Genomic DNA, 14,975 nt, shown 5'->3' with positions numbered 1-14,975 from the left:
AGTTAGGCACTTCACACGCAGCAAAGAGTAAAGCTAGATGGTTTAACAGATCGATTATAAGGGGGGCCCCAATCATGTGGGGAACATAAATTAGAATAACATGTTTTTCACTTTCAGTAGGAACTACAGCAGTGTTAGCGGAGCCCTCATTTATGGAAGCATGGTGAAGAAGGAACGCGGTTACCATGTCATGTGGCAGGAAACCTTGTGTGTGGAAAGACCCTGAGGCTGGGATTCAGGGGATGGTGTCCAGCTCCCAGTTCTGGCTTTTACTAGCTGTGCAGTCTTATATAAAAACTCAACTTTCTGTTTTCTTGTCTCTCAAACGGGTAAACTTCATTTTATGAAGCACTTTGAAACATCTAAAGTACTTATATAGATATGATCGTATTATAAAATGAAGAGAAGCAAAAGCACTGATTAAGTAAAAACTAATGGCTTATTAATGATGAAGTATTTATGTTGGACTTACTCTTAGAAATGTTGCCCATTTGTGGAAAAGTAGGTAGAGTCTGCAGCTGCGTCATATGCTGCTTTACATGTAAATACACAGTTGTCTTGTATATATCAACACATGCATGACTGTACATGTTAAAACATGACTTCACATGTGTTGCAGAGAAGAAATGACTCCCCTCGGGGATGGAGACGTTTGGAGCTTGTGTCCCCTTCTATCCATGAAACCTGGAGAGTATTCCTACTTTAGCCCCCGAACCATGTCGATGTGGGCTGGCCCGGAGCACTGGCGCTTTAGACTCCGGCACAAACGTATGTACTTCTAGACGGAACTCTAAGAAGAGAGAGTGCAGGTGACCAGCCAGTCAGCAGTTCAGCCTAAGAAGGGAAATGCCGGTCACTGTCTTGTACCTCCTGACAAGCTGTAGAAATACACAGATAAGGAGCCTCCTGGTTGGACAGTCAGTTGGCCTGGCCTGGGATGAGGGGTCAGTTAAGACTGAAGCCTGTGAGTGGGAAGAGTGAGTGGACCCTCCCCAGGGTCAGGAGAGCTGGCTTGTGACTTTCTCCTCCCCCAGCACCCATGTGACTTCAAACAGTGGCTAGAGGTGGGAATGCACCCCCAGGCTCCAGAGGGCCATGCGAGTTACTGCACCGGCAGCACTGTGCAGCCCTCTGAAGTGCTGTGCCAGTGTTAAATGTTTGCATTCTCTCTTTGAAAAGAAGTGATTAATTAGCATATCTTTTTAGTATTGTTTTCTTGTCAAAAACACAAACTATAGGGATAAATATTAGGTGTATGATTTGCCTTTCCTAGTGCTGATATGATGCTCAGACACAAATGCTGTCTTGTGGTTGGTAAGGCTGTCAAGTGATCTTGCAAGATGAGTAAATAGGCCACAGAAGTGAGCAGTGTTGACATCTGTGTTCGTTTCTGCAGAAGATACTACCTCGCACTCAGAGAACAGAAAGAAGACCACAAAGAAGGATTTTGAAATCGACTTTGACGATGATATTGACTTTGATGTATATTTTCGAAAAACAAAGGTTTGTGCTGGATTTATTATCAGTTGTGCTTTCTTAAATTACTCTTTGCACTCCTCTTTCCCTTTTAGATGTGTTTTTTAAAAATTCATTATAAATTTAACTCTTAGAGTAAATGGATGGCTTCATTCTCCCTCAATCCCTGAAGGAATTAATAGTCCCAAACTCAGTGGCAGAGAGAATCAATATGAGTAAGGTCTAACAGAATCACTCCTTTACACCGAAGTAGGAAGATCAGTGCTGCTCAAACTCTTCCCAAGCTACTTCCAAAAAAAAAAAAAAAGTGTGTATATATACCATTTTTATTAAAGATGTCAAAAAACTACCTTTTCTTTTTTTTTTTAAATTAATAGGCTGCTACTGTTCTGACCAAGTCCACTTTGGAGAACCAGAATTGGAGAGCCACAACTCTTCCTACAGATTTCCACTATGAGACTGAAAATCTTGTCCAGCTGCATCTCAAACCAGGCACCAGGGTAAGGCTATTCTTAGGTTCCTTGAGGTCATGTTGTTGTTGAACCTGTTCTTAGCATCAGAGGTATCAAGTGGCGGGTAGTGTGATTGTCAGCGCCCTTCAGGAGAAGGAGAACGTGTGAGGAGGAATTCATGTTAGCCCAGGGGAGTTACCGGGAGATCGCATGGGTAAGGCAGAGCCGGAGGGAAAAACTCACAGGACAGATGCACACTCAAGACTTGGAAATACCTCACCTGGTTGGACTTCTGGACACTCTGGCCTACTTGCCGAAATGCAAGGGGGATAAACAACCTTTTGTCAAGGCTTTTACAAGCTGTTGGTCATTTCTTGATTCTTTCACCTTCTCATGATAGTTGTGGATCTACTAGCCAGGTGCTTTCCCCAGCCCACATTGCCTCCCCATGATCAAGGTGTAGACGTGAGCCCACTGTGACATGCAGGGCGACGTAGGTGCCGGTCCTCGGGGGCTCCCTAGCACTGCACAGCCTGCCTGCTCTCCTTCTATGACTGTTCCGGTGAGCTCTCTAGACTAGCCAGTGTGCACCCCAGTCGCTATCCACTTCATTTGCCTGTGGCCTCTCTGGGGATGCTAAGCAGCAAGAGGGTGTTCCCGTTGCCAGGGTAACCAGGCAGTGGGTCATGCTAAGTTCTGTTTTATCTGGACCCTCTACTCATTTGCATTCCTGGTTGTTTTACTCTTGTGGTGTCAAGTATACAAACAGTCTACAGTTTCCTCTTCCTTATTTTGCCTGTCTCTCCACAAGGCTTAATGATATGTATACAGTTCCCTGAATTCGCTGATATCTCACATTCTGTTTTTATAATCCAACACTCATAATTTTCTTTATAATCAATACTGTTCACTTAGCAAAAATACTCTTAAAAATGCAGAAAGAAGTAATTTACTGTTACATGTCAATTATACCTCAATTTTAAAAAAGAGAAAAAATGCAGAAAGATACAGAGTTGCAGCAGTAGTAGTAACTGTGGTCATGGTTCAGTATCGGTTAGATGCCAGCAGCTGCTTGCTGTAATCAGAACATAGAGCCCTGGGGCGGAGGAGCAGAGCCAGGCTGCTGGGGAGCTGAAGGGAGAGGTAGGACACTTCCACCAAGCCCGGCCCAGCTCCAGCTGCTTTCCATGGCCACAAGCCACCTTCTCCTTCCTCAGGCCCTTACTATGAACATTGAAGAATGTGGCTTAGGTGGTAATTTGCATATTCAGATGTGAAGGTTGTAGAACAAAGTCATTTGATTCTTGCACTCCAGGAGTTTTCTGTGTTTTTTTTTCCATAATTGTTTCTTATAGAGGAAAGAACTCCTGCTTCTGATTATCCACAGGGACAAATTTCCCTGCATGTGTAGTAGGGCAGCCAGGCAGCAGGATCCCGAGATTCCTCACCTTGTCCTTCCAGGAGGTGTCCTTCTCGGACAATGGCTATTAAACACTGGAAAGTAAACACTGGACTATTAACACTCAGTCTGGCTAGAGACCATACAGGTCAACCACCCATCCAGTTTAAGATCTTAAAGGGTGATTCTAATGGCAACCACCCAATACATGAGGGGGGTCACGTACCCTTCCTGAAACATTTCTTGTAGACTATGGACAATTTAGAGTGTGTCCAGAGGAGAGTATTATTCTAAATGGAGAGGGATCTAGAAATTGTGTCATATGAAGGAAAGTGGAAGAAAGTGGGCATTTCTTAATAAATATCTATTGTTTATTTTTGGATTTGTAATACAAAACCACTGAGAGGTTTTGGGGGGCTACTTTTGGAGTATATATTTATATTAAAATATTCAATGTGCTTCTGTAAACTGTACACACCTTTAATTCCATTTCCTTCACCCCAAAGACACACACCCCAGATGAGGATCAGTGGCCTAAGGGCCTGCAAATCTGAAGGGCTCTGGTCGACAGGCACTTCCAAAAGAGGAGGCAGACCTGCTCTGTGAGGCCCTCACAGGCGGAACAAGAGCCGCAGATGTGGTGGCAGGGAGCAGAGCTCGGGTTTCTCCCTGTAGCTATGTGGGGAACAGTGATGGCCCAGGAATGGGACCAGCTGCCTGTGAATTAAAGTAGTGATTGAGTTTTCTGTCAGAATTCTTCAAGCAGCAACAAGTGGACTTCTTTTCAGATAGTTGTAGGTGGCTTTGTTTTTAGTGAAGGAACACTTTCAAATAAAGTTGTGTGCAGACCTAATTGCAAACCGGCTGCTCTGGTGTATTTGGGATGGAAGGTGGCTCGGAGCCTTGCTGCACTGGGCTTGCTCTAGAGTGGAGTTGTGTGGTTAGTTGGAAGTTGGCTGGATTAGATGACCTCTTAGGGCCCTTAAAATCCTAATGTTCTGGGACATGATCGCAGGAACTAAGGTTATCTCCCCAACCTAGTTTACTAGCTGCTTTTCTAGAAATTGCTTTCTGCAGTTGTTTTTTCCTTCATTCTAGTTACTTAAGATGGCCCAAGGCCAGAGGGCAGGGACCGAGCATTGTGAAGAAATTGACGACTATGATTACAACAACCCTAATGACACCTCCAACTTCTGCCCTGGATCACAGGTAAACGGGGGCAAGAGCTCTGTCCTCCCTTCTAAGCAGTAGGGTGTTTCTCTCCTGCTTCCTTTCTTGCCCTTTCCTGTATGGCAGATGACTATAGGAAATTCTGAATCAGGTGGGGGTTTGTGGATGCTTGCCCTGCCCCAGGCATCAGAGAACTGAGCAGAGCTGAGGCAACAGCCAGAACCTTGGCCTGCCTTACTCTAACCTCTGTACACAGGAAAAAAGTGGACATACTCCAGTAAACTGTCAAAATGCGGATGGAATCTTGAGCCTGTACAAAGCACTTACCTTGGCTCTTTTGGGATTTCAAAGGAAAAGAAACACTCTTCTTACTCTTACAAGCTAATATTTTTTGGCTGGGGAGACATAACACATAGACATGTGAAGACGGTGTGTCCTAATGGGGAAAAAGAAAGTGTAGAGGGTGGATCTCAGGGGACCAGGTTTGTAGCTCTGATTTTGGTTCTCACATTGTGAACTTGTACAAACTACTCCCCATCTTTAGATCTTAGTTAGACTAAATAATCTCAAAATCCCTTCTATGACTCTATGAATGAGATAGCAGATGGAAATATAACAGAAAGGGGGGAAATATTAGGTTCCATCTGTGTCCCTGCAAGTGAGGAGAAGGGAAAGCATTGGAAGAATAGCTTATTCACCTTATTTTCTTGCTTGGAAGAGAATTAGGTTGTTACATTTTAATTTTTTTTTTTTTTTTTTTTTTTGCGGTACGCGGGCCTCTCCCTGCTGTGGCCTCTCCCGTTGTGGAGCACAGGCTTCGGACGCGCAGGCTCAGTGGCCGTGGCTCACGGGCCCAGCTGCTCCGTGGCATGTGGGATCTTCCCGGACCGGGGCACGAACCCACGTCCCCTGCATCGGCAGGTGGACTCTCAACCACTGCGCCACCAGGACAGCCTGGTTGTTACATTTTAGTAAAAATCCAGACTGGCCTCTCGCCCAATGCTCCTCAAGCTCAGTAGGCCTAAGAGTCACCCAGAGAGCCTGTTACCCAGTTCCTGGGCCCCACCCCAGAGACCTGGTCTGTTCCTGCTGGGCTCAGTCCAAGAATGACTTTCTCACTGGCTCCCAGCAGGACCCCTGCTTGTGGCCAGCCGACAGGTCACGTCTCTGGTATTTCAGGAGTGCTTTCTGTAAAATGAAATCCTAAATCCATTAGAAGCAGAGGGACACTGGCTGTTGTGATTACTGAATTCCTTTTAACTCTCACTCCAGAGGGCTTAGTTAACAGATGCCTCTCTAGTAGGGTGTATGTGCAACAGGAAGATGACTAGAGGACCTAGAAGTCCATTCTAGGTTTGACTCAATGTCACGAACTCTCGGGTGCTCTGCTCTTGCTGTGTACGGAATCTGTTTCAAGGATATTTCTAAGCCCCTCAAACAGCTCTGCCGAACTTGAAGAGCTATTTCCTTGCTCAGGCTGCTGACAGTGACTATGAAGAGTCAGATGACTTATTTGTGGGACCAGTTGGGACCTTTGACCATTCTGGCCATCCACCTACGACAACACAAGACAACGATGACGCGCCTGAAGTCCAAGGATTAGATATCACCACTTACGGGGAGTCAAATCTGGTAGCTGAGCCCCAGAAGGTAAAGAGGAAGCCAAGAATTATATCTGATATTGTTTGCCCGAGATCTGTTTAATTTGTATCTTTCATGAGAGTCACATTGGTCTGAGCTTGATTTTTTTCCTTCTCGATTTTAACCCATTGCTCTCTAAGTGGCTGATTCATTCATTCATTCATTCATTTATATATTTATTTATTTATGGCTGCATTGGGTCTTCATTGCTGCGCGCAGGCTTTCACTAGTTGCGATGAGCAGGGGCTACTCTTAGTTGCAGTGCGTGGGCTTCTCAATGCAGTGGCTTCTCTTGTTGTGGAGCACGGGCTCTAGGCGCAGGCTTCAGTGGTTGTGGCTCGCGGGCTCTAGAGTGCAGGCTCAGTAGTTATGGCGCACGAGCTTAGTTGCTCCGTGGCATGTGGGATCTTGCCGGACCAGGGATCAAATGCATGTCCCCTGCATTGGCAGGCGGATTCTTAACCACTGCACCACTGGACTAATTATGCTAATTGTGTTTGTGTGGAACTAGCCATCTCTCCAAAGATTGTGATAAGCCATATGACTAGGGGTGAGCCAGTCACACAAGCAAACTATGTGAATGAAGGGTGCAGGCAGACAAAATGGGTTTCTATGCTGGTTGGGTAAGGCTAGCTACTTGGCTCTGGAAAACCTTGGCCAGATTCAACTCATATTAAATTATCATACATCAGGCATCTATTCCCTACCAAGTGATAGGCTTGGTGCTTTCATATACATTTGATTCACTTATCTCTTACACTGGAATTCCAGGATATCCTTAACGAAGACTGTACTTGATCAAAAATAAATTAGATTGAAATGAAGGACTCTGTGTATGTCCAAAGAAAGCTCTATAACTCTGTGGTATAAACTAGATTTTTTCATTATTTGAACTCCAGACTTTCTTTTTACAAAGAGCTGGTGGTAAATGCTTCTTTATTATGCTTATTTTTACTCGTCACATACCTATTTCAGGTAAATAAAATTGAAATTCAGTATGCTAAGGCTGCCAAAAAGATGGACATGAAGAAGTTGAAGCAGAGCATGTGGAGTTTGCTGATGGAGATCCCCAAGCAGGCGGATGCAGAGGTAACGGGTTCCACTCATTCTGTAGGTGCCCAGCATGGAAGAGGGTGCGGCTTGTGTCTGAGCTCCTAGATGAGTAGCGCTAACGTGGAAAGCATTCATTCAGAAATACAAGAAAGACATCACACCTCTGAAATGAACCAAGTATATGAACAGGCAGGTCACACAAAAGGTGATACAGATGGTAGACTAGCGTATGGGACATTACTCAGTCTTGCTCGTAATCAAAAAATACAAATGATGGCATCTTTATGCTGCTTTAAAATAACAGCTTTAGCAATTAAACAACATTTTTCAGTATGGAGTTAGAGGAAGAACTGGAGTACTTATTCGCTGCTGGTGCAAATTAAGTTGATAAATAACCCTTTTGGAAAGCAGCTTCTAACATCTCAGGTACCCTAAAATGTTTAAGCTCTTTGATCTAATAATTCTGATTTGGGAAAGTAGGAAAGTAGTTCTATATATTATGTATACATATATATGTATATATATGATGCTGTCAAATTGTCTCTCCTTTAGAGCAAAGTGAAACCCTGATTAACTTGTTCCAACTAAATGGAACTTTCTGGTTAACTAGAATCCTTCCATCTCCTCTTCTAGACTTCTGCTCAGACAATGTTCTGAGCTTTCCAAACTCAACACATTCTATTATACCTTCCCCTGCTGGTTGAGAAGTGAAAATGCATGATTTGATTAAGGACCCTGAGCTGTAGTCTTGGATGTCAGATAAAGCTTCAGTCATATTCATAAGGTTTTATCAATTAAAATGGGATGGGATGCAAATATAAGAGAAATGTACTTTTAAAAAGTAGGAAGAGGGTTCTGTTTAACCTTTGAATTTAAATGACTCCTAATACCCTGTCCTCCAGGGATTCTGGTTAATATAGATTTATTTAAACAAACTCTTTCTAATGACGGTATTCAAAAGTAGAAAATAGTATAGTCAATGACCACTTCAGTGCCCATTATCAATGTTTCATCTATATTATCACCCAGTCCTGCCCACCCGCCCACCCCCACCCCTGTCGATGTCAGTGTTAGGGTCTAGGGCTGAGCTACTGGGTCCCTCTATGGATCCTTTTTCTTCAAAATGTACCGAAGAAATTGTTTTGGTTTCATTCTGATGTAGGCTTTTCTTTTTAGAGATACAGCTTTATAAGCTTATGTTGCTCTCTCAAAAGTGAACTGGGCCTAGTCTGATCTCTAAGTGTCCTTTCTTCTGTCAGGCAAACCACAGAGAAAATGGAGAAGCAGGGGACCCAGTACAGGTGGCTGACAAGAAGCTCAGTGGGCTCACAAAGGACCTGCAGAAGAGGTGCTTGCCAACAGACTCCTCCCCTCCCCTCCCCACTCCCTTCCCCCTCCCCACTCCCTTCCCCCTCCCCACTCCCTTCCCCCTCCCCACTCCCTTCCTCCTCCCCTCCCCACTCCCCCCCTTCCCCCAGCCCCCTCCTCCTCCGAGCCCCAGCTGAGGGAGCGCCAGCCCAGGCTGTTGGTATGACAGACCCCTCTGCACACAACCTGCCATTTTCACACTTCTCACAGTTTTTCTGTTTCTTCTCTGCATTGATAAATGAGTTAATGTAGCCCACCTTTAAAAAGGCATTTTTCTGCACCAGTGGCTGGAATGGAACAGGAAATATTTTATTTCCAAATAAGAAACTGGAAAAACCTGCTTCTAAAAGGCATCTGAAATGTTTCTTTATTTCTCATTAGTTTATTCACTGACCATGTGTATTCATACTTGATGAAAGAGCCTTTGTTCCTGGAATTGCAGTGACAGCTAAATACTTACTAGCCTCTTTGTTTTACAGCCTGCCTCCCCTTATGGCTCAGAACCTCTCCATACCTCTGGCCTTTGCATGTCTGCTACATTTAGCCAATGAAAAGGTGGGTAAAGCTGGTAAGCGTGGGCGTGTTCTCTGTGCCAACCTGCTGGAGCTTTCTGTCACTCATGAGCGGCCTCATAGGACACCTTAAATACAGCAACTTATGTGGTACCTTCAACCCACAGGATTAACCAGACACCTAAAAGTAACTTATAAAAAGGCCAACAGGTATGATTAGAAATGAAAATTATGAGGAGGACCCAAATGGGAAAATTTTAGATGCTGAAATTGTGATCTTTCAGTTCCCAACTTGAAACATAAGGTGCTTTTGCATCACTGGGTGTCAAAGGCTTTAAAGGCCAAATCCTGCCAGTGCTAACGTCAGGACACGCGGGAAATGTGGTGGAGAAAAGAGGGGAGAGATGAGGCTGGATGGAAACAGACTCAGGGAGAGAGCAGAGACGTAGAGGCAGCGCCAGCAATGCTGAGCCGCCATGGGCTATGAAGGATGTCTCGGGACTAGAGATGTCTTTCGCAGGAGGGAGACAGCAGGAGTGCTGACTGTGACAGTGTGCCGGCTCCTCCTTGTGCCCGGCCAGCCGACGGCTGAGCGGCTGTGGGGCAGTCACTGAGGAGCAGGCGAGACCCATCTTCTCAGGGGCTGGTGGCACTCCCGCTTCCCGGGAGGCACCCCAGCGAGGCAGCCAGCAAGCCCATGCGTTTGTTGCTGCCTGAGACTTGGTGTCCTTTAGTGTCCCCAGGACTGTGGGCTGGGCTGTAGCATATGCCGTGAGCATCTCTAGTGCTGGGGCTAGACACGTTCAAAGTAACGCTGCTAAGCTTTTTGTTGTTGTTGTTATAAATTTATTTTTTATTTTTATTTTTGGCTGCATTGGGCCTTCGTTGCTGTGCGTGGGCTTTCTCTAGTTGCGCAAGTGGGGGCTACTCTTCATTGCAGTGTGTGGGCTACTCATTGTGGTTTCTTGTCTTGTTGCAGAGCATGGGCTCTAGGTGTGCGGGTTTCAGTAGATGTGGAGCACGGGCTCAGTAGTTGTGGCTCGCAGGCTCAGTAGTTTCGACGCACAGGCTTAGTTGTTCTGCGGCATGTGGGATCTTCCCAGACCAGGGCTTGAACCCGTGTCCCCTGCCTTGGCAGGCGGATTCTTAACTACTGCGCCACCAGGGTAGTCCCTGCTAAGCTTTTCTGAGTGAGGTTGGAATCTCACAGCATCCTAGTGGGCGTAGGTGCTGATGGACTCTCCCACTGGGTGTGTTCCCCTAGCCCGCGCAGTCCCCTAAAATGTTGGGTGCCACCAAAGCTCAGAAACTTACCCTGAGTCCAAATTCTATGTGTTAGTGACTTCACTCAGTCGCAGCAGCTGGAGGATCAGTGCTGCCCTGGGCCGCGTGTCTCTGCTGTGAGAGAGCAGCTTCAGCGCCTCCGCTCGGTTCCCAGTAGACTGGGGCCAAGCAGACACACGGCTGGAAAGCATGAGGGACTCCAGGCTTCACTGAGGTCCATGTGCTCTGGCTCTGGCACCACCCCGCCTCCCCCAGCGGCAGAGCCAGCTTCTCTTGCTTTGCTGCGACCAAATCTCTCTAAGGGGCCCCAGGGGGCTCAGCATTTGAAGAATCAGGAGATGGCCCACAGACCATGACCTGTTGGGCTGAGCTTTGGGCTATTTGACAAGATCTGACTGGTAACGCTGGCCAGCAGTTACCAGATAATCTGCAGGGACCTGGGGTAACTCAGAGCTTAGAGCCACCAAGAGAAATCTTACAACACCTTGTGCCAGAATGTGACCCCTTTTAGGCCTGCCTGCTCCCAGGTTTTCACGCCCATCTGGACTCTTCATCTACCGCTCTGGTAACGAGCTCCCCCTCAGCTGTCACCTGGGAGGTGAGGTTTGTGCTTTCCATCTTTAGCAGGAGAGGAAGGTGTGCCACCACACCATGCCTACCTCCAGTGCCAGGCAAGGGAGCGATGGTCCTGGTGCAGTTGGGCTTCCGTGTGAGGAAGGGCTGACAGCTCTTTAGTCCTGAGGGGACGGTTGCCTGGGGCTGGTGAAGGATCCGGGGGATGGGAGGATCAGGGAGGCAGTGGGAGCAGGGAAGAGGCCTGTGCAGAGATGGGAGGGAGAGCGTGGCCGTCATGGCCATCGCCAAGGTTTGAGCTTCCCGAGCACTGAGGGAAGGGCCTGGAGAAGGTCATTCATGGCAGGGCTGATACACGTGTGCCATGGCCCCTGGTGGCCTCCCTATCACTTCCCACAGCTCCTTCCAGGGCCGAGAGCTTAGCTCTTAGACGGTTGACGGAGATTGTTGCGGAAATCAGAGCAGGCTTGCTTTTTTCCCCCTGCAGTTGGCAAGGATTTGGAACCAGCTTTTTCATGCAGATTATATTTGCTGTGACAGTTTTACTTATAGTCATGGGACAAACCTCGTTCTTTGTAGTCACCACCTCGTTTCCCCCGAGTTTGTTTTCTGATTCTTGTATCCTGTGGATACCAAAGTTCACGTGTGTTTGATCTTCCTTCAGAATCTAAAGCTGGAAGGAACTGAGGACCTTTCCGATGTTCTGGTGCGGCAGGGGGATTGAGTCCGTGGGGAGAGAAGCCCGTGCTTCCTCAGTGGCCAGGATGCCTGCACTTGGTGCTTCAGTGCCGTGGGCTGGTGGCAAGGCTGCAGCTGACTGCGCTGTGTGTCTGCTGCTCTTCCCTTCTCTCCTTCACTGTCTAGGAACCAGCTGCCTGACGCTCTGTCCTTGATTAAAGTTTTCTGTTCTGTGGTGACCACCTAGGAGGGAGGAGAGAGTCCTTACTATCCTTGATTAGGCAACTGTGTCCATTCTTTGTATCCATGTATAATAGTTTGTCTCCTAAATTGCTCTGTTTCCATACTTTATTCTTGTAGAAAGGAATTTCCCAGTAGGCACTTGTCCTTTAACAGCTACCAAATCCATGTGTATAAAATACATCACAAATGTGCTTATAAATGTATATATAATGCTTAAAAATAAAATCATTTGGAATAATTTGCTTGGTAAACTATTTGAGTGCCCACTACATGAGTATCAGACCATGTCCTTATGCTCAAGGGGGGGCAGACTTGTTAGCTGGACCAGAGACCCACGTGTCAGTATAAGGCAGGAAGTGCTTAAGGGCTGAGGTGATTTGTCTTGTAGCAGAGTGGGGATTTCAAGATTGGGTCCATTTGGCCTATCAATTCTGCTAAAGGGTGATAATAGTAAAAATTGCAAACATTAAGTGGCTACTAAGTACCTTCTGTGGATGACTTTTTCGGCCTTCTTAGCATCCCTGTGAGGAACGTAACTGTTACGGCTCCCATTTTACAGAGGAGAAACAGGTGCACGAAGGTAAAGTAATTCACATAAGAGCAGACAGCTGTCAAGAGGTTGGCCTTGAACCAGGAAATCTGCTTCTAGATCTTTACTCTTAGCTACTACACTATATGTGCTCAAGTCACAGGCTCAATACTTGTAGATGTTGATCCAAGTATCCTGTCACCATTCATTGGGTAAACAGCTTGGATGATAGGTCAGAAGCAGTGAAGGATATAATTGGTAATTACTCCTGATAATAAAGAACTTGCTCCTAGGCCAAAAATGACACAAAACAAAAACCAATCCCTTCCCCTTAGGAACGTGCTTTCCAAATCGTGGCCAAAATATTAGCCACTCTGCTGTATTGAGAGGATTAGACTTGTGGACATGCTTTAGTAGGAAAAGCAGTGATGCCGAGTGAGAATCCATACCCTGTCCTGGACTTCCCCGGTGGCACAGTGGTTAAGAAACCACCTGCCAATGCAGAGGACACGGGTTCGAGCCCTGGTCTGGGAAGATCCCACATGCCGCAGAGCAACGAAGCCCATGCGCCACAGCTACTGAGCCTGCGTTCTACAGCCCGTGAGCCACAACTACTGAGCCCATGTGCCACAACTGCTGAAGCCCACGCACCTAGAGCCTGTGCTCTGCAACAAGAGAAGCCACCGCAATGAGAAGCCTGCGCACTGCAATGAAGAGTAGCCCCTGCTCACCACAACTAGAGAAAGCCCGCGCACAGCAATGAAGACCCAACGCAGCTAAATAAATAAATTCATACCCTGTCCTGCTGGCTGAAGCCTCCAGCATCTTCTCCCAGGCCGGGGGAGCGCTGGTCCTCTTGCTTTGCTCTTATTCCCAGGATTAGAACTAGCCAAGCCCGCCCCTTCTCTCAGTCCAGCATACTTCTCTGTAGTGGGGTCTAGGCAGGGGCCGAGCTGCCGATAAAACTGGCAAGAGTGTTAACAGCTTCTTCAGTGAACTCCCCTCCCCTCCACTCTGCTTCTCGCAAGCTTCTCCCTCATTTATATGGTTGCTGTGTCAGAATTCATTTGGCTGCGTATAATTAAAAACCCAAATAAGTGGGTATGTGAGATAGTTTATTTCATGTAAAGTACATTAGGAGGTGGGTAGTTCAGAGCTAATGTGGTGGTTCCATGAACTCATAAAGAGACCAAGGATCATTCCAGCATTCCAGCTTCTTCTCTGCCATCCCTAATGTGTAACCCTCATCCTTGTGTGTCAATGTGGCTGCTGGAATCTAGCCATCACATTATATTCTAGGCAGCAAGATAAGGGGTTGTGAGGGGAAGGCAACCATTAACCTAGTTTCTGTCTACAGATTTGCCTCTTCAGGACATTTCATATAAATAAAATCATAACACAATATGTGGTCTTTTTTTGTTAATTAATTAATTTTTATTTTTGGCTGCCTCGGGTCTTTGTTGCTGCACGTGGGCTTTTCTCTAGTTGTGGCGAGTGGGGGCTACTCTTTGCTGCGGTTCGTGGGCTTCTCATTGGGTGGCTTCTCTTGTTGCAGAGCATGGGCTCTAGGCGCACAGGCTTCAGTAGTTGTGGTACTCGGGCTCAGTAGTTGCGGCTCACGGGCCCTAGAGCGCAGGCTCAGTAGTTGTGGCGCACGGGCTCATTTGCTCCGCGGCATGTGAGATCTTCCTGGACCAGGGATCGAACCTACGCCCCCTGCATTAGCAGATGGATTCTTAACCATTGCGCCACCAGGGAAGTCCCTGAACATACTTTCTTTTTAATTCTTTCAACATATTTGTAAAAGCTACTTTGAAGTCTTTGCGAAATCCAACATCCAGGCCCATTTAGCATTAATTTCTATTGAATGCTCTTTTTCCTTAATATAGATTATATAATCCTGTTTCTTTGCATGTTTAGTACTTTTTGGTTGAAAATCGGATATCAGATAAAACGTTGTAGTGACTTTGGATTCTATCATGTTCTTCTGAAGATGCTTAGATATTTACTCAAGTAAGAGTTGGATTCAAACTGCTAACTTTGTATCCCCTATGGTATGAAGTTATTGGTATCTGTTCTTATAGCTACCCACTGTTGCTTTTAAGGCCTGATTCCATAGGTCTTCCCTCTGCCTGCAAAATTTGGAGATTGACCAAGGATCTGGGCAGAGATGGGATCATCCTCTCCGTGACTTCCTTGTTAGGATAGAGATTCCCCCATCTTCGAGCTCCTCCACCCCCTCTGGGCTCTGTCCTTCCAGCCCATCCAGCTTCAGATTTTTTTCCAGGTGAGATGCAAGTAGTTGGGGAATGCACCAGGGGGAGGAGCATCAAACTCACAGCTCTTGCTCCGCATAGCTCTCTCCCAAGAGTAAGCTTCTCTTCACCAGGTGTCCCCCCATAGACACCTAGTTGAACTGTCAGCTGGGGAAGGCAGCCGATGCTCAAGCGTTTCTATCTTTTTTCTGCCGAGGGTCTCACACTGCCAGGATTTCTCCCTTTCAAATTCCCAGCTGCTTTCCCTAAGCCTGAACTCTGAGTTCTGGCCCCTTTAGCCAACAACACACCGTCTTCCACAGCCATAGCTGTGCAATCGGG

The 14,975-nt window shown here is 46.5% G+C and overlaps 2 protein-coding genes across 7 annotated transcripts in view; one reads left to right on the top strand and one right to left on the bottom strand.

Moving 5' to 3' along the window:
- Nucleotides 1-12,078, top strand: part of NCAPH (non-SMC condensin I complex subunit H) — a 35,798-nt gene extending 23,720 nt beyond the window's left edge. The window contains exons 10-18 of one of the 2 annotated variants that reach the window (XM_060309805.1): nucleotides 620-768; nucleotides 1,397-1,503; nucleotides 1,854-1,976; nucleotides 4,426-4,536; nucleotides 5,974-6,147; nucleotides 7,114-7,227; nucleotides 8,451-8,539; nucleotides 9,039-9,114; nucleotides 11,593-12,078. In XM_060309805.1, the coding sequence (XP_060165788.1) occupies nucleotides 620-768; nucleotides 1,397-1,503; nucleotides 1,854-1,976; nucleotides 4,426-4,536; nucleotides 5,974-6,147; nucleotides 7,114-7,227; nucleotides 8,451-8,539; nucleotides 9,039-9,114; nucleotides 11,593-11,652 (1,003 nt within the window). In that variant the 3' untranslated portion in view covers nucleotides 11,653-12,078. Of the gene's footprint in view, nucleotides 1-619; nucleotides 769-1,396; nucleotides 1,504-1,853; nucleotides 1,977-4,425; nucleotides 4,537-5,973; nucleotides 6,148-7,113; nucleotides 7,228-8,450; nucleotides 8,540-9,038; nucleotides 9,205-11,592 lie in introns of those variants that run through there. The other variant, XM_030838946.2, reaches the window with a different exon arrangement.
- The window catches only part of NEURL3 (neuralized E3 ubiquitin protein ligase 3), a 91,596-nt gene continuing 79,938 nt past the window's right edge, over nucleotides 3,318-14,975 (bottom strand). Inside the window, exons 6-7 of one of the 5 annotated variants that reach the window (XR_009566292.1) lie at nucleotides 13,175-13,343; nucleotides 11,729-11,849 (exon numbers count right to left, since the gene is read on the bottom strand). Coding sequence is in view for 1 of the 5 variants with exons in the window: in XM_060309810.1 (XP_060165793.1) it covers nucleotides 11,782-11,849 (68 nt within the window). In the remaining 4 variants the exon portion in view is untranslated. Of the gene's footprint in view, nucleotides 3,423-7,171; nucleotides 7,307-11,633; nucleotides 11,850-13,174; nucleotides 13,344-14,975 lie in introns of those variants that run through there. The other 4 variants (XM_060309808.1, XM_030838948.2, XM_060309810.1 and 1 more) reach the window with 4 other exon arrangements.

The sequence above is a fragment of the Globicephala melas genome, chromosome 12 (genome assembly GCF_963455315.2).
Source record: "Globicephala melas chromosome 12, mGloMel1.2, whole genome shotgun sequence".
Lineage (NCBI taxonomy): Eukaryota > Metazoa > Chordata > Mammalia > Artiodactyla > Delphinidae > Globicephala > Globicephala melas.
The sequence above is the reverse complement of the archived record's forward strand: the minus strand, read 5'-3'. Positions and strand labels throughout refer to the sequence as shown.